This window comes from Salmo salar, chromosome 24 (assembly GCF_965601325.2).
Source record: "Salmo salar chromosome 24, fSalSal1, whole genome shotgun sequence".
Classification (NCBI taxonomy): domain Eukaryota; kingdom Metazoa; phylum Chordata; class Actinopteri; order Salmoniformes; family Salmonidae; genus Salmo; species Salmo salar.
The window spans coordinates 22381403-22406393 of NC_138314.1; the positions used below are offsets into that span (position 1 = coordinate 22381403).

The 24991-nt window shown below is 41.3% G+C and overlaps 1 protein-coding gene across 7 annotated transcripts in view; it reads right to left on the reverse strand.

The window, feature by feature from the left end:
* LOC106585563 (fibroblast growth factor receptor 1-A) overlaps positions 1–24991 on the reverse strand; it is a 47648-nt gene that overhangs the window by 16531 nt on the left and 6126 nt on the right. For all 7 annotated transcript variants that reach the window (XM_082968580.1, XM_014171926.3, XM_014171922.3 and 4 more), the window contains exon 2: positions 12841–13021. In XM_082968580.1, the coding sequence (XP_082824706.1) occupies positions 12841–12994 (154 nt within the window). In that variant the 5' untranslated portion in view covers positions 12995–13021. The remainder of the gene's footprint in view (positions 1–12840; positions 13022–24991) is intronic.

The following is a 24991-nucleotide window of genomic DNA, read 5'->3' on the forward strand; positions in this document are numbered from 1 at the left end:
GAGACTGCTGTGTCACGGAAGCTCTCCTCACTGCCAAAGCTGACTCACTCTCCTCTGTTCTCATCCTCCTAGATCTATCCGCTGCCTTTGACACCTTGAACCATCAAATCCTCCTCTCCACCCTCTCAGGACTGGACGTCTTAGGCTCTGCATGCTCTTGGATTGCATCCTACCTGGCAGGCCACTCCTACCAGGTGACGTGGAGAGGATGCGTCTGCACCACGTACTCTCACTACTGGTGTCCCCCAGGGCACCACCTCAAGCTCAACAAAACTGAACTGCTCCCAGGGAAGGCCTGCCCACTCAAAGACCTCTCCGTCACGGTAGACAACTCCAGTGTCGCCCTCCCAGAGTGCAAAGAACCTTGGCGTGACCCTGGACAACACCCTGTCCTTCTCTGCAAACATCAAAGCAGTGACCCGCTCCTGCAGGTTCATGCTTGACAACATCCGTAGAGTACGACCCAACTTCACACAGGTAGCGACGCAGGTCCTAATCCAGGCACTTGTTCTCTCCCGTCTGGACTACCGCAACACTGCAACTCACTGTTGGCTGGGCTCCACACTTGTGCTATCAAGCCCCCCAGCTCAGGCTCTACTGATGGCTACCTTGAGGAAAAATGTACTTTCTATGCCTGTGATGTGGTTGTCCCACCTAACTATCTTTAGATTAATGCATTTACTATGTCGCTCTGGATACGAGCGTATGCTACATTTATAAAGTGTAAATGTAGCTGCGCCAAAAGATTGTTCTCCATCTTCTTCTTAAATAGTGAACCAACATGTTCAGCACTTTTTTGCAATGACTGAGCAAAACAAATTCTCATGCTCTCGTCTCAGAGTACCCCAGTATGAGTAATAATACCCATAAAACCTAGCGGTAACATGGAAAAGGTTACATTTGTTTTTCCACCATAACATTACTCCTATAGGGGATTTTATAAACACTTAAAATAAGGGCTGTGTTTCATGTAGGCTTACCCTGGCGTGACATTTTAATAACCATGTAAATCTGACTTTTTTCAATATACAGTACCACTTAAAAGTTTGGACACACCTACTTAAAGGGTTTTTCTTTATTTTTACATTGTAGAATAATAGTGAAAACATTAAAAACTATCAAATAACACATATGTAATCATGTAGTAACCCAAAAGTGTTAAATCAAAATATATTTTATATTCTTTAAAGTAGCCACCATTTGCCTTGGTGAAAGCTTTGCACACTAGGCATTCTCTCAACCAGCTTCACATGAAATGCTTTTCCAACAGTATTGAAGGAGTTCCCTGCTTTTCCAACAGTATTGAAGGAGTTCCCACATATGCTGAGCACTTGTTGGCTGCTTTTCCTTCACTCTGCTGTCCAACTCATCCCAAACCATCTCAATTGCGTTGAGTTCTAGTGATGGTTGAGGCCAGGTCATCTGATGCTGCACTCAATTACTCTCCTTTTCGGACAAATAGCCCTTACACAGCCGAGGTGTGTTGTGTCATTGTCCTGTTGAAAAACAAATAATTCTCCCACTAAGAGCAAACCAGGTGGGATGGAGTATCGCTGGTGAATCCTGTGGTAGCCATGCTGGTTAAGAGTGCCTTGAATTCTAAATAAATCAATGACAGTGTCACCAGCAAAGCACCCTCCAGATTTCCACCGGTCTAATGTCCATTGCTCGTGTTTCGTGGCCCAAGCAAGTCTCTTCTTATTATTATTGGTGTCCTTTAGTAGTGGTTTCTTTGCAGCAATTTGACCATGAAGGCCTGATTCAAGCAGTCTTCTCTGAACAGTTGATGTTGAGATATGTCTGTTATTTGAACTCTGAAGCATTTATTTGGGCTGCCATTGAGGAGGTGCAGTTAACTCTAATGAACTTATCCCCTGCAGCACAGGTAACTCTGGGTCTTCCTTTCCTGTGGCGGTCCTCATGAGAGCCAGTTTCATCATAGCACCTCATGGTTTTTCAAATCAAATTTTATTTGTCACATGCGCCAAATACAACAGGTGCAGATCTTAGTGAAATGCTTACTTACAAGCCCTTAACTAACAATGCAGTTAAGAAAAAAAAGTGTAAAGTAAAAAATAAAATAAAAAACACAAAACAACCCAGTAACAAATGAAGAGCAGCAGTAAAATAACAATAGCGAGGCTACATACAGGGGGTACAAGTACAGAGTCAATGTGCAGGGGCACCGGTTAGTCGAGGCAGTATGTCGATAGAGTTAAAGTGACTATGCATAGATAGAGTAGCAGGGGTGGCAGCCATTTGGCTGGGTAGCCATTTGATTGGCTGTTCAGGTGTCTTATGGCTTGGGGGTAGAAGCTGTTAAGAAGTATTTTGGACCTAGACTTGGCGTTCCAGTACCGCTTGCCGTGCGGTAGCAGAAAGAACAGACTATGACTAGGGTGGCTGGAGTCTTTGACAATTTTTAGGGCCTTTCTGACACCACCTGGTATAGAGGTCCTGGATGGCAGGAAGCTTGGCCCCAGTGATGTACTGGGCTGTACACACTACCCTCTGTAGTGCCTTGTGGTCGAAGGCTGAGTAGTTGCCATACCAGGCAGTGATGCAACCAGTCAGGATGCACTTGATGGTGCAGCTGCACTTAACTGCACTTGAAGAAACGTTCAAAGTTCTTAAAATGTTCCGGATTGACTGCCCATGTCAAGAAGCCTAGTGGTTAGAGTGTTGGGCCAGTAACTGAAAGGTTGCTGGATCGAATCCCCGAGCTGACAAGGTAAAACATCTGATGTTCTGCCCCTGAACAAGGCAGTTAACCCACTGTTCCTATGCGGTCATTGTAAATAAGAATTTGTTTTTAACTGACTTGCCTAATCAAATAAAGGTAAAATTGAAAAATATATATATACAGGAAATATTGAAATGCAAATTGTGTTGCTATATACACAGAGTGTACAAAAAAACAAAAAACACTTTCCATGACAGACTGACCAGGTGAAAGCCATGATCCCCCTATTGATGTCACTTGTTAAATCCACTTCAATTACTGTAGGTGAAGCAGATTAAAGAAGGATTTTTAAGCCTTGTTAAGAATGGTCCACCACACAAAGGAAATCCAGCCAACTGTGGGAAGCATGAGTCAATATGGGCCAGCATCCCTGTGGAACGCTTTTGACACCTTGTAGAGTCCATGCCCCAACGAAGTGAGGCTGTTCTGAGAGCAAAAGGGGGCTGTAACTCAATATTAGGAAGCTGTTCTTAATGTGTTGTACACTCAGTACATGTTTAGAGTATTCCTGTTAGGCTGAGAGAGGATCTCATATCAGAATATATGGAAGTAATATGGCAACAGGTTCATCTGCCTCACCTAAAGTCTATTCTCGTAGGAAGTTGCTATAGACCACTGAGTGCTAAAAGTTTGTATTTCGACTATGTGTGTGAAATGGTCGATAATAATATCAGAGGTATATTTTCTGGGTGACCTAAATATTGACTGGTTGTCATCAAGCTGTCCATTCAAAAATAAGCTTCAATCTGTAACTGATGCCTGCAATCTGGTTCAGGCTCAGTCAACATACCATAGTATTTACAAACAAAACAGAAACTAAATCATCCACGTGTATTGACCACATCTTAACTAACGCGGCAGAAATCTGCTCTAAAGCAGTATCCACACCTATCGGATGTAGTAAATCATAATAGCTATATCTAGATAAAATAAGTTCCGATGACTGGTCCTGAAATTGTGTATAAGCGATCATACAAGAGGTTTTTCAATGATTCCTATGTCAAAGATGTGAAAAATATTTGTTGGTCTGATGTTTAATGAGGATCAACCTGATGCCACACTTGAAGTATTTATGAAACTGCTTCTTCCAGTTACTGATAGGCATGCGCCCATCAAGAAAGTGACTGTTAAAACAGCCAAATCCCCATTGATAGATGAATTGAAAAACTGTATGGAACAAAGATAAATGATATAAAGAATGATAGTAAAAATCTCTGGAGTAGCTTAAATGAAATTCTAGGCACAAAAAAAAGCTAGCTCAGCTTCATCCTTCATTGAGGCAGATGGCTTGTTCATAACAAAACCCTTTGATACTACCAACCACTTGAATAACTTTTTTTGTTGACAAGATAGGCATGACATGCAAACAACAAACGCTGAGCCTTCATATTCATGCATAACGGACCAAATAATGAAAGACAAGCACTGTAGGTTCCGCAAAGTTGGTGTGGAAGAGGGGGAAAAAAATTGTCTATAAATAAGGACAAGCCACCTGGTACTTTTTAAAATCAAAAGTAGGCCTAATTATTGTAGTAAGCCAAATTATTTTATATTTGTAAAATTACAGACGAGTAGGCCTCGAGAAATAATTCAGTTTTCACCTCACAACTTGGCTGTCACTTTGAGAAACATGTCAGAGGCCGTCTAAGACGGCCAAGTCGTCAAAAAAACTAAACAATTTGACCCTAACCCCTAAATTCAGAGCAGAGCAATACCCAACGGACTATTATGAGTCAGGCGATAAGCTGTTTTGCAAATTCTGTCAACATACTATTGATTGGACCCGCAACAATACGTGTGATGACCACTTAAAGTGTAAAGCCCATGTTAAGAACAAGGAAAAGCACCGTGTTAGCCAGAGCATGCCTCTTCAAACAACCATTACTAGTGCAAGCACATCAGCAGATTCAAGATGAGAATTTATTCAGGACTTTGTGGCTGTGTGCGCCGAGTCTGACAAGCTAAGCTACGGCCGTTTCTAGTGAAGTATTGCAAACAGGGAGGAGCGTTGCCGAAAATGAAAGCCGTGTCAGTCAAACTCACCTGCCCCGTGTGTTCGACCAACATATGACTGCCATTCTACAGAAGATCCGTGGCAAGAAGTTTGCAGTGGTTGCTGACAAGACAACAGATGCAAGGGATTGCAGCGTTCTAAACATCGTCATTGGTGAGTTAGTCTATTAATATACCGTTGTAATAGCCTACATTTACTTTCTGCAATGTGAATTGTCCACATGCAAATTGTGATATTCCAAACGACGAGCTATTGTGGTGAAACATAGTGATGCATAATGTCAGAAGCTGTCTGCCTCGCCATCTAGCTAACTATGACTGGATCTATATTCTGTTTACACTTGGAATTTAAATAAGACTTATTTTGGTTGAAACATAATTTAAGTTTTTCCTCATCTTTCATTGCAGGTGCTGAAAACCAGTACTTTCTGGTGGATGTCATTTTCATGGAGAGATGTAACTACTCAACGTTTTCCCAAGCTGTACTAGCCTCCCTCCACAGCAACCATCTGAATGATGCTTGGGCAGTGGTCACAGATACAAGGAGGTTCTGAAAGGAGTGATGCCCAACAGTGTCCATATAACCTGTCTCTGCCATGTCATCAATCTGGTGGGTGAGACCTGGCAGCACAACAAATACTTCTCTGAAATTGCATTACCTGTGACATGGATGAGATCTGTCTCCTTCAAGAAGCCTGCCAGAAAGGGAAGACGGGTGAGCTTCCTCATTATGAAGGAGTTTGTGCAGGACAAGGCTCCTCCTGAAGCAGTGAGCTCCAGATGGAATAGCTGTTTTGAGGCAGTGAAGTAACATGCAGAGCATGTTCATCTGTACAGAGTTTTTGTTGGCAGAAAAGTCATCCCAGGCAGTCACAAATATCCTCAGCCAGCTGGAAACAGAGGAGAAGGTGCAGGCCCTCACTGTTAAGCTAACCTTGATCTCGGAGAGCTGCTCCAAACTGATGACAGCTCTGTCAATCCTGGAAGGAACCCACCGTCCCACAGCAGTGTCTGCATACAATGTCATGGAGGATCTGGGCTCTTACCTAGTGAATGGAACGGCAAAAACATGTGGGTATGGTGCCAAGGCAGATGAGCTATTGAGAAAGATGGGGATTTTAGAGAGGAGGGAGGTGCTTGACCATCTCCATGATGCATTCCACTTGGCCGTCAAAGTTCTCAAAGCACTGGGACCACACATCCAGCCAGAGAGGTCTACAGGTTGGCTAGGGTATTCAATCCTAGGCAGGCCCCAGCCATGGAAAAGCAGATTGAAGCCTACACACAACTGAAACCCATGGCAAGCCCATCAACAGAGCTCAGTGAAGAATGGATTGCCTATCAGCACTGTGTGTCCAGGGAGCCCTCACCTGCTTTGGAGCTTGCTGATTACTAGAGGCGCCTGAGTGCGAGATTCCCAAGAGTTGCAGAAGTGGCAGTGCCCTACATCTACTTCCCAGTCAGCTCAGACGACTGTGAGGAGTTTCACCAAATACAAGACTCGACTCACAGACAAGCAAGAGGCACTCACCGAGCTCAACACAAAGAGGCTGACAATCATGTACTTCAATGGAGATGTCTGTGATAGATGGAAAACGTACAATGGACAGACATAGGAGCTCATAAGGTAGTTCCATAGGTTTTGCCTATTGTTGCATTATCACATGACTCTTTTTTCCATTTAAAACGAAACACTTGTGAAGCACTTTATTTGACAAAAACCAATGAATGCAACGTTTTGTTTTTACATAAGTATAACAACTCTAGGTTTTGCCTATTGCTTGCTGCAATGTTGACTAGACTCTTGCATTACTTTTTTTCCATTTATAATGAAACACTTAGAACTCTATTGACGCACTTGCCTTAATAAAAAAAATTGTGCAATGTTGTGTTGCATCATTACAAATTAAATTGTTGACGTTTTATTCATTCACATTTTTAGACACGCTTTCTGATAAAATGTCCGTAAATCGTAAAACACAGAAATTAAAAAGGAAAAAAAGGAATTTTGAAAAAAATAACACGCATTTCATAGGGCCCTAGTTATGGCAAGCCTAAATACGTTCAGCAGTGAAAATGTGCTTAACATGTCACATAATAAAGTTGAACACACACTGTGTGCAATAGTGTGTAGCATGATTTTTCAATGACTACCTCAGCTCTGTACCCCACACATACAATTATCTGTAAGGTCCCTCAGTTCAGCAGTGAATTTCAAACAAAGATTTAGCCACAAGACCAAGGTTTTCCAATGCCTCGCAAAGAAGAGCACCGATTGGTTAAAAAATAATAAATAAAAAAAATCACTACCAAGATACAGGCGTCCTTCCTAACTCAGTTGCCGGAGAGGAAGGAAACTCCTCAGAGATTTCACAATGCCAATGGTGACTTTTAAAACAGTTAAATAATGTAATGGGTGTGATAGGAGAAGACTGAGGATGGATAAACATTGAAGTTACTCCACAATACTAACCTAATTGAAAAGAAGGAAGCCTATACAGAACAAACATTATCTAAGCATGCATCCTGTTTGCAACAAGGCACTCAAGTAATACTGCAAAAAATGTGGCAAAGCAATCAACTTTTTGTCTTGAATACAAAGTGTTATATTTGGGGCAAATCTAATACAACACATTACTAAGTACCACTCTCCATATTTTCAAGCGTGGCTGAATCATGTTATGGGTATGCTTGTAATTGTTAGGGACTGGGGAGTTTCAGGATAAAAAAAGAAACAGAACAGAGCTAAGCACAGGCAGAACCCTTGAGGAAAACCTGGTTGTCTGATTTCCAACAGACACTGGGAGATGAATTCACATTTCAGCAGGACAATCATCTAAAACACAAGGCCAAATCTACACTGGAGCTGCTTACCAAATAGATAGTGAATGTTCCTGAGCGGCCGAGTTACAGTTTTAACTTAAATCTACTTAAATCTATGGCAAGACCTGAAAATGGTTGTCTAGCAGTGATCAACAACCAATTTGACAGAGCTTGGAGAATTTAGAAAAGAATAAGGGACAAATATTGTACAATTCAGGTGAGCAAAGCTCTTAGAAACTTACCCAGAAAGACTCACAGCTGTAAACTCTGCCAAAAGATTATTCTAACATCTATTGACTTGGGTGTAAATTAGATATCAGTATTTCACTTTCAATAAATAAGCAAACATTTCTAAAAACATGTTTTCACTTCAGCATTATGGGTTATTGTGTGTAGATGGGGTTATTGTGTGTATTTAATCCATTTTGAATTCAGGCTGTAACAACAAAATGTGGAATAAGTCAAGGGGTATGAATACTTTCTGAAGGCACTGTAGGTATACACGGAGAGCAAATGTCAGTGGTATGGATGTCAATATCTCATTGCTCAAAGTTGAGAGATTGACTGCATCACTATTGGTCTTTGTGCAAGGTGTTGATGGGTTAAAAGGTACCGAACTGTCTGTTCAAGCAATTGGCATCTTCCCAGGTCCAGAACAGAGGCGAGGCAGAACAGAGGAACTCAGTACTTTGAAGTACCTTTGGCAGCAATTACAGCCTCAAGTCTTCTTGGGTATGATACAAGCTTGGCACACCTGCATTTGGGGAGTTTCTCCCATTCTTCTCTGCACATCCTCTCAAGCCCTGTCAGGTTGGAAGGGGAGTGTTGCTGCATAACTATTTTTAAGTCTCTCCAGAGATGTTCAATCGAGTTTAAGTCCAGGCTCTGGCTGGCTCACTCAAGGACATTGAGACTTGTCCCGAAGCCACTCCTGCATGGTCTTGGCTGTGTGCTTAGGGTCGTTGTCCTGTTGGAAGTTGAACCTTCGCTCCCAGTCTGAGGTCCTGAGCACTCTGAAGCAGATTTTCATCAAGGATCTCTGTATAGGTCATCTTTCCCTCGATCCTGACTAGTCTCCCAGTCCCTGCCGCTTAAAAACATCCCCATAGCATGCTGCCACCACCATGCTTCATCGTAGGGATGGTGTCAGGTTTTTTCTAGACGTGACGCTTGGCATTCAGGCCAAAGAGTTCAATCTTGGTTTCATCAGACCAGAGAATCTTGTTTCTCATGGTATGAGTCCTTTAGGTGCCTTTTGGCAAACTGCGAGCGGGCTGTCATGTGCCTTTTACTGAGGGGTTCCGTCTGGCCACTACCACAAAGGCCTGATTGGTGGAGTGCTGCAGAGATGGTTGTCCTTCTGGAAGGTTCTCCCATCTCCACAGAGGAACTCTGGAGCTCTGTCAGAGTGACCATCAGGTTCTTGGTCACGTCCCTGATCAAGGCCCTTCTCCCCTGATTGCTCAGTTTGGCCAGGCGGTGGATCTTAACTTCTTCCATTTAAGAATGATGGAGCCCACTGTGTTCTTGGGGACCTTCAATGCTGCAGAAATATTTTGGTACCTTTCCCAAGATCTGTGCCTAGATACAATCCTGTCTTGGGTCTCTACAGACAATTCCTTCGACCTCATGGCTTGGGTTTTGCTCTGAAATGCACTGTCAACTGTGGGACCTTATATAGACAGGTGTGCCTTTCCAAATCATGTCCAATCAATTGAATGTACCACAGGTGTACTCCAATCACGTTGAAGAAACATCAAGGATGATCAATGGAAACAGGATGCAGCTGAGGTATAATAGCAAAGGGTCTGAATACTTACGTAAATAAGGTATCTGTTTTTATTCGTAATAAATTTACAAACATTTCTAAAAACCTGTTTTCACTTTGTCATGGGGTATTGTGTGTAGATTGATGAGGGAAAAATGATATTTAAATCAATTTTAGAATATGGCTGTAACGTAACAAAATGTGGAAAAAGGGGTCTGAATACTTTCTGAATGCACTGTACAATGTAGCATATACTAGGCTCTTCCTCCAACCAGGGACCACACCCATACTGTCTACCATACCCGCAGGACAACATTAGCAATCCTGATCACGGTAAGCACTCCATCTCAACAAAGGCTCTAAACAATAAGGGGGAGAGGGAGTACGAGAGTGAGAGAGCAAGAGCGTGTACACAAGAGAGAAGGAGAGAGAGCAAGTGGGGGCCTGCAGCAGCAGGATCTTGTGCCAGTTGCCATGGTGACCCCAGTTGAGCCTAGTAAAGGTATTTCCTGGATCACATGTCTGACATGCCCTTAATCCCAGCAGTAAAAAGGGGCCAGAGGGTAGGATCAACTTTCTCCTCAAAAACCAAAGGGGGGAACGGGAAGAAGCAGCAGCATTTAGGGATGGGCCACAACTATCTAATTGAGACAGGCTAAAACATAAGGGGTCCACCACACTCTATGTGGGGCCATGATCTTGCTTAGACTTTAGGAGGGAAAAAAACCTATCAAGCTGATAAGGCTATGTCAACATTCCAGCTATCAAACTAGCTGCCGACGGCTCTTAAATAACCCATTGACTTGTTGCGGTTGTGGAGCAAAGTCAATCCAGTCTTATGATTACAATTGGGATCACAAACAGCAACAAGTTGCAGCATTGTCTGCCCCTCAATAGTGAGGCCATACTTTGCATACCCTTGTTTTTTATTTTCTTCCAAAATGGGAGAATCAAGTGGGAAGCATTGAGTCAATGTCTAATTGAGGCCAACGTCTAGTTTATGTATTTAGAAATCAAGAGTCATCTAAATGTATACCCTGTGTCACAGTGGGACCTACATTAACATTGTCTACAGTCATTCCATCATTATTTCCATTCATTAAGAAATGTGTGTAACTAAAAATACAGGTGAATAGACAGTCAGTCAAACCAAAGTAGTAAGCTTTCCATGAGGAAGTTGTGGCTCAGTTAATCCTTCTACTTCCATGGTTGGATTAAGATGGATTAGGGACCATATTTTCAGAAAGAAACCCAGCTGGAATAGTCCTGCTGGCATGCTTTCTTCCAACCATTTGGAAAAATTGATTGACAACCCTGAAAATCAACTTAATTACACAAAATCATGAAAGGGATTTTGTCCGAGAAGTATGCATGCAACACAGGGGTTGTACAAAAAAATTAAATAGAGTCTATGTATGAGCACAGGACTGCCTCCAAAAACTGAACACATTGGCTCCAGTCTATAGAACCTGCGCTGGCTTCCAGATAGGAAGCAATATGCCGCGTGAATGACTGTTGGGATTTCCTGCTCTCGCCGAAGTGATGGTTGAGTGCAGCACAGAGATCCCAGTGAAAGCAGGGAGATGGCGTAAGCAGAAAGACCACTCTCTTGGTGGCCAGTCTCCCCCCACTGATATGACCGACAGAGTGAGTGAAGGGTTGATCGTGACAACAGACAGGAATTGCATGAAGTGATAGAACACGGTCTATTAGCAAACCCAAAAGTTTACATGGAAGCGATAACCTTTGGAAAAACTTTCAGTAATGGCCAACATTTCCATCTAAACCCCTCTCTCTGTATAGTGCCTCTAAACCCCTCTATGTCTGAGGAGAGTCCGAATTAGGGTGTCCATGGCAGCTCTGGGTTTTGAGTCCTCTACTGAAGTGTCAGTGTCTTTTCTGCTTTGACTGACACTGCCACAGGCCTCAGTACAGGAAGCAGATCTCACAGTTCAAGGAATCCACCGGGAAACAGTTTTCCCATGTGGCCCCACCATTCAATATCTTGTCTCCTTTAGAGACTTATCTCCTTTTGAGGAAGGCCTTTTCAACCCAATCCTCCAAGAGAAACAAGCCACAAACGAATACTCAAGAGTAAGCTAAAATGACACTTTTTTTTTTAAAGGAACTAAGCGACATGCATAAAAACATGACAATTTCCACGTAATAAGCAATTTTGTTTTCCACCCATGACAAAAAGAATGTGACAAAATTATTCTGCCGTGATTGTTTGTGAACAGCTGAAGCGATTAGTCACCCAGCGGGGAAGCATGAGGAAAGTGATGCACTCCCAAGTAGTGTGGAGAGGGGGGCTGGAAGAAAAGCAGAGGGGGCCCTAAATAATACCTGGCCATTTGGTGATTGAAAACTGGGTGGAGAGAATGCATCAAACTCCCCACTCCACCGGCAATATATCCCCCAGTCTTTCTCATTCTAGCTGTAAGAATATACACTGTTTTCTCAGAAACCCTCTCTCTTTGGTTTAGGAAGGGCTCCAAGAGGACTCATGGGTGTTTTTCTTTTTTTAACAGCTAATTTATAGTTTCCTGGTAGTTTACTCTTCCATCTGACAAAAAAAACATTTTCATTACAAAAGAGAAGGAAAGGAGTAGGGACTGCTAGCTAGGTAGTGAAGCTGCCTGGGCCTGAGGCTACAGATGGGAGGCATTTACTCCCTCCACTCTCTGTATTGGGATAAACACAGCCCTGCCTAGTTTATTTTGAAGGCTTACAGCCCAAGATACCCTCGTTCATAATTACTTTAATTATAATGCTGGGCTTTATTATTTTCCTTTTGCAGCACTCTACTTCCGACTGCTGAGTGTAAGCATCCAGAACTATACACCCACAAATCCAGGCAGCCATTACACTATTGGAATTTATCCAAAATACACATTTTTCAGGATTCTGTTTCAGTGACCCTTTTCCTTTTTTTTCAGCCCAGCTTGTGCAACCATTAGGTTGACTTTTCATAGGCAACCTATAAACATAGCTATTTCAGTGCTACGACAATATAACATAGTAGATACTGAGAGCCATGTCAAACTAGATCCAGTTAGGCTCATTACATCTACATCATACAGGGAATTGGGTGGGGGCTGCACTGAGACTACAAAGAAACTTAAAACATTGGAAACGTCTCTAGATTATAGTACAACTATAGAAACCAGAGGAATAAAAGCATTACAGGTAAGATGGAGTGCTTGTAAAATAAAATTACAAAATTTAGACCATCGTTTATGTTGGTAACTACATCTTCTCTAAATCCATCTACTGAAGTACATTAATAACAAATAAGGGCAGCATATGACCCATTTCAAAAGGGTCTGGGATAAGAGCCAGTCAAATATATTGTGGTTAATTTTGACCACAAAAACATGATCAGGAGAAATGTGACAAGTAGACATAGAATTTAGGTGATGGACTGGCGCCATATTTAAAAAAAAAAATCCCAAAAAACATTTTTTTAAAGGGCCAGGGAGGGGAGCCTTACCTTCATCTGGGATGGCAGGCCGGGCCTGGGAGGGTAAAATCTGGGCAAGAAAGGCCAGAACCACCAGCATACTCTGCACCGCCAACATCCTGTGGGGTGCGCTACAGCTGTTGACTACTCTGTGACTGGAACTCCATCCGGACCTCTGGGACATCAGCACTGAGCCATTTACTGTGCCAAACTGGAGGAACAAAAACAACAAGGTGAAACTGTGCTCACGTGACATGTGAAACACAAAATGCAAAGTTATGATTTGAGAGCCTTGCATGAAAACCCACGAGACCTAAACTGAGAGTTGGGCTTACCCCACATGCTTCCCATTCGAAACAGACTGCGCATATGAAGACAAAATTGTGACACTTTTTTTGTTTGTGTTTTTTCCCCCGGCTGTTTGAACAAAAAAAAAATCTTGATGCAAGCCAAAGTTCGGAAGCTGTAGTCTACGCCCCTTCGTTGGTGATTGGGCAACAGTAGGAATTCTTCAATGAAGTGTTTGTTTTTATTCAGCGACAGACTAGTTTTCATGCAAATATTTTCACTTGAGAAATACTGCACCAAAACGTCTTAGATGTAAAATTGCTTGACTAAGACCTCCTCGGCAAAATCATCAAAATTAATGACAGATTTCTTGATTTATCTTAGATTGATTCTGATTATTGAGGTCAGTTACTGTATGTTGAGTACGGCATCTCAAGAGGGATAAACAGTAATATTGCCAATTTCTTCTCATTTTTCAAGCAAAGGTATTTTAAGGGAGTATGCAAAAACAGACATTCACGTCACCTAGTCGAGTTCTGCTAGGAGCAAACTGAACCTGTATGCAGATGCCTTTAGCATGCTGAGGAAGAGTAGATGCTGAGCTTTGCTAAAAACTGAAACACAGCTTGATTTCTCTCACAATGACTGTTGCATTTAATGCAAAACTGTTGCATTTAATGTTCATGTAAAACAAACACCTAGAAAGACTAACGCTACACCAGAGAATTATACTGAACGAAAATAGAAAAACACAACATGCAACAACTTCAAATATTTTACTGAGTTTCGGTTCATATAGGGAAATCAGTCAATGGAAAAGAATTAGGCCCTAATCTATGGTTTTCACATGACTGGGAATACAGATAAGCATCTGTTGATCACAGATGGCCATTTTCTTTTAAGGTCTCACAATGGGCCTCAGGATCGTCACATATTTCTGTGCATTCAAATTGCCATAGATAAAATGCAATTCTGTTTGTTGTCCGTAGCTTATGCCTGCCTATATCATAACCCCAATGCCACCATGGGGCACTCCATTCACAACGTTGACATTAGCAAACCGCTCACCCACACGACGCCATACGGTTGTGAGGCCGGTTGGACGTAGTACCAAATTCTCTAAAACGACGGAGGCGGCATATGGCAGAGAAATTAACATTTCATTCTCTGGCAACAGCTCTGTTGGACATTCCTGTTGTCAGGATACCAATTGCACACCACCTCAAAACTTGACACCTTTGCCATTGTGTTGTGACAAAACTGCACATTTTAGAGAGTGGCCTTTTATTGTTCACAGCACAAGGGGCACCTGTGTAATGATTAGGGATGCAGAAAATGTCGGTGAACATATTGGAATCGGACAATATTAGTTAAAAATTCCAACATCGTATCGGCCTGTTGTCTAGTGCAAACCCGATGTCAAAGCTGACGTACCTACGTTATATTAGGTATGCACATGACGTAATGACCACGTAAAATTTTGCCCTGCACGTGCAACACAGCATTCCTAACCTAGCCCACGTCTGCTTTGTGCATCGAGTCGTCAACAAGTCGAGCAGTTATTTGAAAGAGTAAGCACATTTCAGAGGCAACTCAAAAGGTGAAATCCATTAACGCCAAGATAATGGAATTCCTTGCCCTTGACAATCAACCGTTGTCTGTCGGGGGTGATGTTGGCTTTCACGACTGGTCGAGCACCGGTACACACTATCAAGTGCGCCCTTTCTCAGATGTTGCCCTACCGGAGTCACAGTGATATCGTCACTGCATACTATGGAACACCGTTTGGGTCTTCGCGTGTCAAAAAAAAAACAAAAAAAAATAAACAAGCGTTAAATAAGCTTTTACATTTGACACGTCAAATAACACAGTTCTATTATAGAATGTGTGTTCTGAATTTGCACGTGCAAGCCAAGTGCCACCACTACTATCAGTAGCACTGTCAAAGCTGTACAAAAAAGTCAGCAAACATCGGCCACGAACGATGTGTTTACAATACCGCGTTGGTAGAAAGCATTATTTGTTCGACCGCAACTTCTGGGGTAGCTAGCTAGCTTTAGCTTGATACCTAGCTAGCACTAATACAACCAGCCTGAAAACAACGACCAGTAGAAACTGCAGTCATTTTCATTTAGGAATCCTTGTGAGTAAGTATTAGCTAGGTAGCCACTTGTTCGCCTATTGAAATTGAATTTCAGTTCATGAAAATAAATAGCTAGCCAGCTACTTAACCCTGTTGCCCAAAACTAACGTTATAAGCAGCCAGCTAGCTTCATGTGGCTAGAGAGGCTCGACCGGACCGAAGCTAGCCACAATAAGGATTAGGCACAATAGTGAAATTTGCGGATTTCCTTCAACATAAAAGTACCTCTTTGAAAGTGATGCAGAAGGTTACAATTGGTGGAATCATGCCATATTTAGACTAGATAATGTTAAACAAGGTTGGAATGTGAAGCAATGAAATGGGTTAGTAGTCTACTCCAGTGGTCGCCAACCGGTCGATCAAGATCGACCTTCAAGGCATTCCTAGTCGATCACTAAATATTTCTGTAGAAAAGCCAACGAACGATAAAGACCAGCGCTCCTTTTTTAAAATTGTTTTGAGCTGTTGCCGGTAGGTTACAGCTGTTATCATAGCTCGAGTTTTGAAATATAATATGGTCTGATTAACAATATTGGCAGGCCAATCATATATCTAATATGCTGTGATAATGTATTAGGCCTACTGCCCAAACCTCATTCCTACAAAACTGTTTGTGTGAGGTTATTGTAAAAAAAAATTCTCAGCAGTAGATCTCAGTTTGCTTTTTGATTGCAAAAGTTATCTTGACTCAGAAAAGGTTGGTGACCACTGGTCTACTCGGTGACATCCACAGAACACAACTGTGAAGAGTTTATGCAAATATTAGCGTTGTAGCTCTTATCGCAGGATTGTGACTGTGTGAAACCACCTCCTCAGTCAGCCTATTGTGTGTATTGACATTAATATTGCACTGTACAGCTTTACCTAAGGATTGGGGATCAATTAAAAATGGGGTATCAGTCTACTCAATACCCAAGATATTTTTTTCCCAACGTCCTCGTCAGAGTTAAACTCCAAAACATCCACGCAGTATTGTTTTTCCTTGGGAATAGTGTTCAATACACATAGATTGACAATAAATGTGGCTCAATTCACAGTTGTTTCAGAGTCCCGCAATAAGAGCTACGACGCTAATGCTCTCTAGGTGTCACTGAGTAGACTGATACCCCATGTCATTGATCCACAATCCATAGGTAAGGCTGTAGAGTGAAATAAGTATGCCCTCAATGCAATTCTAAAGTATAATACATCCAGTGTGATTTCAACAGATTGTCAAATTAACAAAATTGTCTTTCGTTGATTTTATATAACATTCCAACCTCGTTTAGCATGATCTATTCAATTATGGCATAATTATAGTATTTGTATTCATTTGCATCACTGTCAATGTCATACTTTTATTTTGAAGGCTAACTGCAAAGTCCACTATTGTGGTTAGCCTCACATAGATGGGTCCGACCACCATTAAATCAAAGGGTTATTTTAGATGACACCTAGCTATAAAGTTAGCTATCTAACTATAGCTACTGAAACATTTGTCGTTTTGCTATGTTCGGGGGAAGAACATTGTTTGCATCCATGAGCTAGCTAGCTCGGTTTTTTTATGACCAGCACTGTAGGTGCGCGAGACAACTTTACCAGCATCATAGCATACGTATCGATGAATCGTTGTGACATAAGAAATACGAGTGAGTGTAATCAATGTGCAATACCTACGTAAAAAAAATATATGAACGCGTTAAATTATGTGACGTGCAGTTATAGTCAGGTCCTGATTGGTCAACAAGCTTATTTCACATGTCAAATAGTGTTATTTGACGTGTATCTTTTTTGACATGGCAAAGACCCAAACAGTGTTCCATAGAAATCCTGTTTGAGAATGAAACAACTGAACGAAACAGCACAGCAAGTAAGTGAAAGAAATAGGTTTTGATTGTGTTTTTCTGGTAATGGGGACATACGTAAATGCCAACAAAATAACTTTTTGGTCAGTGTGGTGTGTGTAACCTTTATTTAACTAGGCAAGTCAGTAAAGAACAAATTCTTATTTACAATGACGGCCTACCCTGGTCGACGCTGGGCCAATTGTGCGCCGCCCTATGGGACTCCCAATCACAGCCGGATGTGACACAGCCTGGATTCGAACCAGGGACTGTAGTGACACCTCTTGCCCTGAGATGCAGTGCCTTAGACCGCTGCGTTCATGTGTGTGCATTAACTATTTAACTGTACTAGAATGCTTAAAAAGGCCACTAACATTTTAAATATCGGTATAGATTTTTTGAGCAAGGAAAATATCGGAATCGGCCAAAAATGTAATCTCAGTGCATAACTAGTACAGATCATGGTGTTTAATCAGCTTCTTGGTATGCCCCACCTCTCAGGTGGATGGATTATCTTGGCAAAGGAGAAAAGCTCACTTATTGGGATGTAAACATATTTGTGCACAAAATGAGAGAAATAAGCTTTTTGTGTGCATGAAAATTTTCTGGGATCTTTCACTTCAGCCCCTGAAACATGGGACAAACACTTTACATGTTGCGTTTATATTTTTGTTCAGTGTAACAAGTACAGCAGATTTTCCATTGTTGTTTGATTAAAAAAAGTCTGTTTTTGAATTTCAAGGTTGGTGTTGGCATTTTTTGCATGTGCAGATACTCCCTGTGTGATAAGAAAATACAAAGCATGTATCAGACTGTTTTGGAATACCTGAACAAACAAGTGAAATTGTATTACCTAGTTCTAAAAGAGTTGTTTAAGTATTTATATGCAAGAGTAGCTAAAACACCTTTCTTTACAAGCAGTAACTTTAAATAAGCTTGTTCTAAAAAAGGCAACAATGTGAGTGCTACAAAGTCATCTTTGTTGCCATGATACAACAAGGAGGAAACAATTAAGAAGAATAAAGAGAGGATACAAAAAAAGACAAGAGATAACTGGGCAGGCAGAGCTCATGTCACAGACTTGCTCCCCCATGGCTGTTGATGGCAAATTGAAGCTGGGGACGTGTGTTGTATGTGGGCACACTGCTGTGGCTGACCCTCACATGCACATCTGCTCGCCCCTACACCCTGCAGCATCTGGCCAAAGAGATTAACGCTTGCCCCTCACCCCCATAATCCCCAGAGGCATTTGTTAAGGACCCAAAAACTCATGGGTGCTACGTGACACCCCTGAAGAGAGGCAGCCAAGCCATAATTATTATTTATTACACTCGCAGATCTATCACCCAATAGTTGGTTTTGGCCCCAACCCCAAAGCAATCTCCAACCACAATTTGTTCTCATCCCTGTCAAGTTGTTGTAGGGTGCTGGATTCTGAGAACATGCCTAGTCGAAAACAATGAAGTCTACATAAATTTTGTCTAAAGTATCAAGCATTAGCATCTTTGGAATTAAAATCAGCAATATACATGAGATAGGATGCATATATGAACATAGTTCACTGATGTAAAAGCATGTAGGAGTAATCCAAAATCTATAGATCCCCCAAAAATATATAGATATAAATCTATGGGAAACGTCCAGGGGAGGTCAGGTAATCCATATGAGTTAACAGATTGGCTGTCTAACAGGCAATAATGATGGGCAAAGTCTGAATGGTCTTCATGAGCGTTCTCCACTTAAACATGTTCCCTGTACTGTCGTCAAAATAAATTCAATTTCACTTTCCAAGAATGGCCTAGTGTTCCGGCACAGACCCGTAAGCAGTGAGTCAGTGCCTGGTCAGGCTCCAAGAATCCACTTCAGCTGCCAAACAGAAGGAAGTCTGCACAGCACACGGCCAACCACGTTCCCTGAGCGCTCATCACTACACAACCATTTAGACAACGCTCCATGATGAGGGAACTAATGATGTCGTCAGAGTGTGAAATATCACGCAACTCCCATTTCCAAGTTTGTCAAGTGCAACCTGCACTTTCACTGTAGGCCTATGCTAAAAACATACCGCACAAAACACACTAATGGTTAAATGAATGTTTTCTGAATATTATATAATGTGAAAAACCTATTCCCAAAAAGGGATTATTGACATGAATAAACACTGTTAATCTTGTGGTCCACTAGACTCTTCAGGTACATTTTGAGAAAAGCACACAAAATAAACAAGACGTTCAGTTAATTTATTCTCACCATCTCCTACAACTACAGAGAACACTAGATACTGACATATGCATTACACATCTGCAGCACCGCTTGACTCATGTAAAATACCTTCATCTCATAGATGTTGTGCAACATTAGGGTTTGGAAATAAATACAGTCACAAGAGATGTGGTCTCTGGCAGTTGACACTAGCATTGTTATATGTGTTCTTGAAATGAGGCCATAAGGCTGCTAAAATACAATTACGCTAAAAGTAAGTAGACACTCATCCAAGTAAACAAAAACATTATCTCTCAAACAATAGCTGTGGGGTCCCTGCTTATAGTGTCACATAGCCTCTACTGAACATAGAATCACACTGAATCCCACAGTCACATTTGAGACGGAGATGAGATGCTGGATCAATGTATAATGCAGGTCACACAAGAATTGTGAGTTTTAATAGACAGAGAAATCTGAAAATGTTAAATGTTTTAGCAATCAGAATGCGAAGAGATCTGCCTTCACAAAGTATGACTAAGTCGCTTCGGATAAAAGGGCCTGCTAAATGGCATATTATTATAATATAAAGTTGAATTTAAACATGTAGAGAGACAGGGTATAAGCCCAAGCATGGCCCCGTAATTACTGTATCCATCCATGCATAAAATTCCTTAGCTCTGTTAGATTCTGTAGTCCAACCCCACTCATTTCTCCCCTCCCAGAGCCAGTCTACAGAGCAGAGACACCAAGCTTCTCACCATGGGAGTTCAATTTAGGGGACTTACTCAGTTTGCCCATTCCACCCAGTTAAGTTGCTTTTCACAAGGCGGTAGCAGTCAGATGTGTTTAGTCTGCTTTTCACCATTAAGTATGCCATTGCCCCGACTGTTGATCTGGCTGTTAGAACTATAAAGACAGATTTTATTGCTATATAAAACTCTCGTAAGAATGTTTCAGATGAACAACATGTTACAGCATATAAATACTTAGGCACATGGATTGATATGGATATAACGTTAAAATTATAAACATGAGCTGGTTAAGAAGCTAAGATTTAAAGTTAGCTATTTCTACAGAAACAGATCGTACCTTTCTCTAAGCAGTAGGAAGCAGATAATTCAGTCAATCTTGTCATCTGTTCTTTATTATGGCGATATTATTTATCAAAGTGCAGCTGCTACTACTCAAACCACTGGACACCAGCTACCTAAGTGCCATTCGCTTCGTCACAGGTGACAGTTTCGATACACGTCACTGCATCAAAAGGTTGTCTGGACTTTGATAAAAGACCCACAGATCTATACATGAATCCCTATTTCTTTACAAATTCCATCTTATCTAACTAGGTAAATCTGCACTCTTTGCCTTGATGACCGATTTACACACTTGCATTCTCTCAACCAACTTCACATGGAATGCTTTTCCAACAGTCTTAACGGAATTCCCACATATGCTGAGCACTTGTTGGCTGCTTTTCCTTCCCCCTGCAGTCCACCTCATCCCAAATCATCTCAATTGGGGTGAGGTCGGGTGATTGTGGAGGCCAGGTCATCTGATGCAGCACTCCATCACTCTCCTTCTTGGTCAAATAGCCCTTACACAGCCTGTAGGTGTGTTGGGTCATTGTCCTGTTGAAAAACAAATGATAGTGGGAGTAAGGGAAACCAGATGGGATGGCATATCGCTGCAGAATGCTGTGGTAGCCACGCTGGTTAAGTGTGCCTTGAAATCTAAATAAATCACCGACAGTGTCACCAGCAAAGCACACCCATACCACTCCTCCATGCTTCACGGTGGGAACCACACATGCGGCGATCATCCGGTCACCTACTCTGCGTCACAAAGACATGGCTGTTGGAGCCAAAAATCTCAAATTTGGACTCATCAGACCAAAAGGACAGATTTCCACCGGCTTAATGTCCATTGCTCGTGTTTCTTGGCCCAAGCAAGCATATTTTTCTTATTGGTGGCCTGTAGTAGTGGTTTCTTTGCAGCAATTCGACCATGAATACCTGATTCACGCAGCCTCCTCTGAACAGTTGATGTTGAGCTGTCTGTTACTCTATGAAGCATTTATTTGGGCTGCAATCTGAGGTGCAGTTAACTCGAATGAACTTATCCTCTGCAGCAGAGGTAACTCTGAAAATTCCTTTCCTGTTGCAGTCCTCACGGTAACCAGTTTCCACAAATTAACAAGGCACACCTGTTAATTGAAATGCATTCCAGGTGACTACCTCATGAAGCTGGTTGAAAACGCCGAGAGTGTGCAAAGCTGTCATCAAAGCAAAGAGTGGCATTGAAGAATCTCAGATATAAAACATTTTGATTTGTTTAACACTTTTGGTTACTACATGACTCCATATGTGTTATTTCATAGTTTGATGTCTTCACTATTATTGGAAAAAATAAAAATAAAATAAATAAAAATAAAAACCCTGGAATGAGTGAGTAGGTGTGTCCAAACTTTTGATGGTACATACATACAGTATATACACACATATACAGTTGAAGTCAGAAGTATACATACACTTAGGTTAGAGTCATTAAAACTCATTTTTCAACCACACCACAAGTGTCTTGTTAACAAACATAGTTTTGGCAAGTCGGTTAGGACATCTACTTTGTGCATGACAAGTAATTTTTCCAACAATTGTTAACAGATGGATTATTTCACTTATAATTTATTGTATCACAATTCCAGTGGGTCAGAAGTTTACATACATTAACTTCTTAGGGCTAGGGGGCAGTATTTTCACGGCCAGATAAAAAAAACGTACCCGATTTAAACTAGTTACTACTCTTTTCCAGAAACGAGAATATGCATATAATTGGTAGATTTGGATAGAAAACACCCTAAAGTTTATAAAACTGTTTGAATGGTGTCTGTGAGTATAACAGAACTCATATGGCAGGCCAAAAGATTCCATACAAGTGCCCTCCCTGACCATTTCTTGTGATTCTGTGGCATCTCTGTCGAAAATACAGCATCTCTGCTGTAACGTGACAATTTCTAAGGCTCCCATAGGCTCTCTGAAGGCGCCAGAAAGTGGAATGAGATCTCTGCTGTCTCTGGGCTAGGTACAGGAGCGCTGTTTGTGAGTGGTCAGGCTGGTGGCTCAGAGACAGGAGATGCGCGGCCCCGAGAAGTGGCCATGTTTTTCTTTCAGCCTTTGAACGAAAACGTCGCACGGTTGGAATATCATCGCTATTTTACGAGAAAAATAGCATAAAATTGATTTTAAACAGCATTTGACATGCTTCTAAGTACAGTAATGGAATATTTTGAAGTGTTTTGTCACGACATGCGTCCTCGCGTCACCCTTCGGATAGGGACCTGAACGCACAAACAAAACGGAGGATATTTGAACATAACTATGGATTATTTTGAACCAAAACAACATTTGTGGTTGAAGTAGAAGTCCTGGAAGTGCATTCTGACAAAGAACAGCAAAGGTTATCCAATTTTTCTACTAGTAGTTTACTGAGCCTCGATGTTGGCGAGTGTCTGTTTAGCTAGCCTTGATGGCCGAGCTATCTACTCAGAATATTGCAAAATGTGCTTTTGCCGAAAAGCTATTTTAAAATCTGACACCGCGATTGCATAAAGGAGTTCTGTATCTATAATTCTTTAAATAATTATGTATTTGGTAAATTCACCGGAAGTTTTCGGTGTGTATGCTAGTTCTTAACGTCACATGCTAATGTAAAAAGCTGGTTTTTGATATAAATATGAACTTGATTGAACAAAACATGCATGTATTGTATAACATAATGACCTAGGAGTGTCATCTGATGAAGATCAAAGGTTAGTGCTGCATATAGCTGTGGTTTTTGTGACATATGCTAGCTTGAAAAATGGCTGTGTGATTATTTCTGGCTGGGTACTCTCCTAACATAATCTAATGTTTTGCTTTCGCTGTAAAGCCTTTTTGAAATCGGACAATGTGGTTAGATAAAGGAGAGTCTTGTCTTTAACCTGTTAGGGCTAGGGGGCAGTATTTGCACGGCTGGATAAAAAAAATGTACCCGATTTAATCTGGTTACTAATCCTACCCAGTAACTAGAATATGCATATACTTATTATATATGGATAGAAAACACTCTAAAGTTTCTAAAACTGTTTGAATGGTGTCTGTGAGTATAACAGAACTCATTTGGCAGGCAAAACCCTGAGACATTTTCTGACAGGAAGTGGATACCTGATGTGTTGTATTACCTTTAAACCTATGCCATTGAAAAACACAGGGGCTGAGGAATATTTTGGCACTTCCTATTGCTTCCACTAGATATCACCAGCCTTTACAAAGTGTTTTGAGTCTTCTGGAGGGAGATCTGACCGAACAAGAGCCATGGAACGATGATGGCCCATTAGACACCTGGCGCGCGAGTTCATGTTGGGTACCCTCGTTCCAATACGTTATAAAAGAGAATGCATTCGTCCACCTTGAATATTATTCATGTTCTGGTTAAAAAAGGCCCTAATGATTTATGCTATACAACGTTTGACATGTTTGAACGAACGTAAATATATTTTTTCCCCTCGTTCATGACGAGAAGTCCGGCTGGCTTAGATCATGTGCTAACAAGACGGAGATTTCTGAGACATAAATGATGAGCTTTTTTGAACAAAACTACATTCGTTATGGACCTGTGATACCTGGAAGTGACATCTGATGAAGAGAATCAAAGGTAATGGATTATTTACATAGTATTTTCGATTTTAGATCTCCCCAACATGACGGTTAGTCGTCGCTAGTCGCGCAACGCGTATTTTTCTGGGCGCAGTGCTCAGATTATTGCAAAGTGTGATTTCCCAGTAAGGTTATTTTTAAATCTGGCAAGTTGATTGCGTTCAAGAGATGTAAATCTATAATTCTTTAAATGACAATATAATATTTTACCAATGTTTTCTAATTTTAATTATTTAATTTGTGTTGCTGACTTGACTGCCGGTTATTGGAGGGAAACGATTTCCTCAACATCAATGCCATAGTAAAACGCTGTTTTTGGATATAAATATGAACTTGATAGAACTAAAAATGCATGCATTGTCTAACATAATGTCCTAGGAGTGTCATCTGATGGAGATTGTCAAAGGTTAGTGCATCATTTTAGCTGGTTTTATGGTTTTGGTGACCCTGTCTTTGAATTGACAAAACATTACACACAACTCTTGTAAATGTACTGTCCTAACATACTCTAAATTTATGCTTTCGCCGTAAAACCTTTTTGAAATCGTAAAACGTGGTTAGATTAAGGAGATGTTTATCTTTCAAAGGGTGTAAAATAGTTGTATGTTTGAAAAATTTGAATTTTGACATTTATTTGGATTCAAATTTGCCGCTCTTGAAATGCACCTGCTGTTGATGGAGTGCACCACAGGTGGGACTCTTGCGTCCCACCTAGCCCATAGAGGTTAAAATGGTGTAAAATAGTCATATGTTTGAGAAATTGAAGTTAGCATTTTTAAGGTTTTTGTATTTCGCGCCACTTGATTCCACTGGCTGTTGACTAGGTGGGACGATTTCGTCCCACACACCCGAGAGAGGTTAAGTGTACTGTGCCTTTAAAGAGCTTGGAAAATTCCAGAAAATGATGTCATGGCTTTAGAGGCTTCGGATAGGCTAATTGACATCATTTGAGTCAATTGGAGGTGTACCTGTGGATGTATTTAGAGGCCTACCTTCAAACTCAGTGCCTCTTTGCTTGACATCATGGGAAA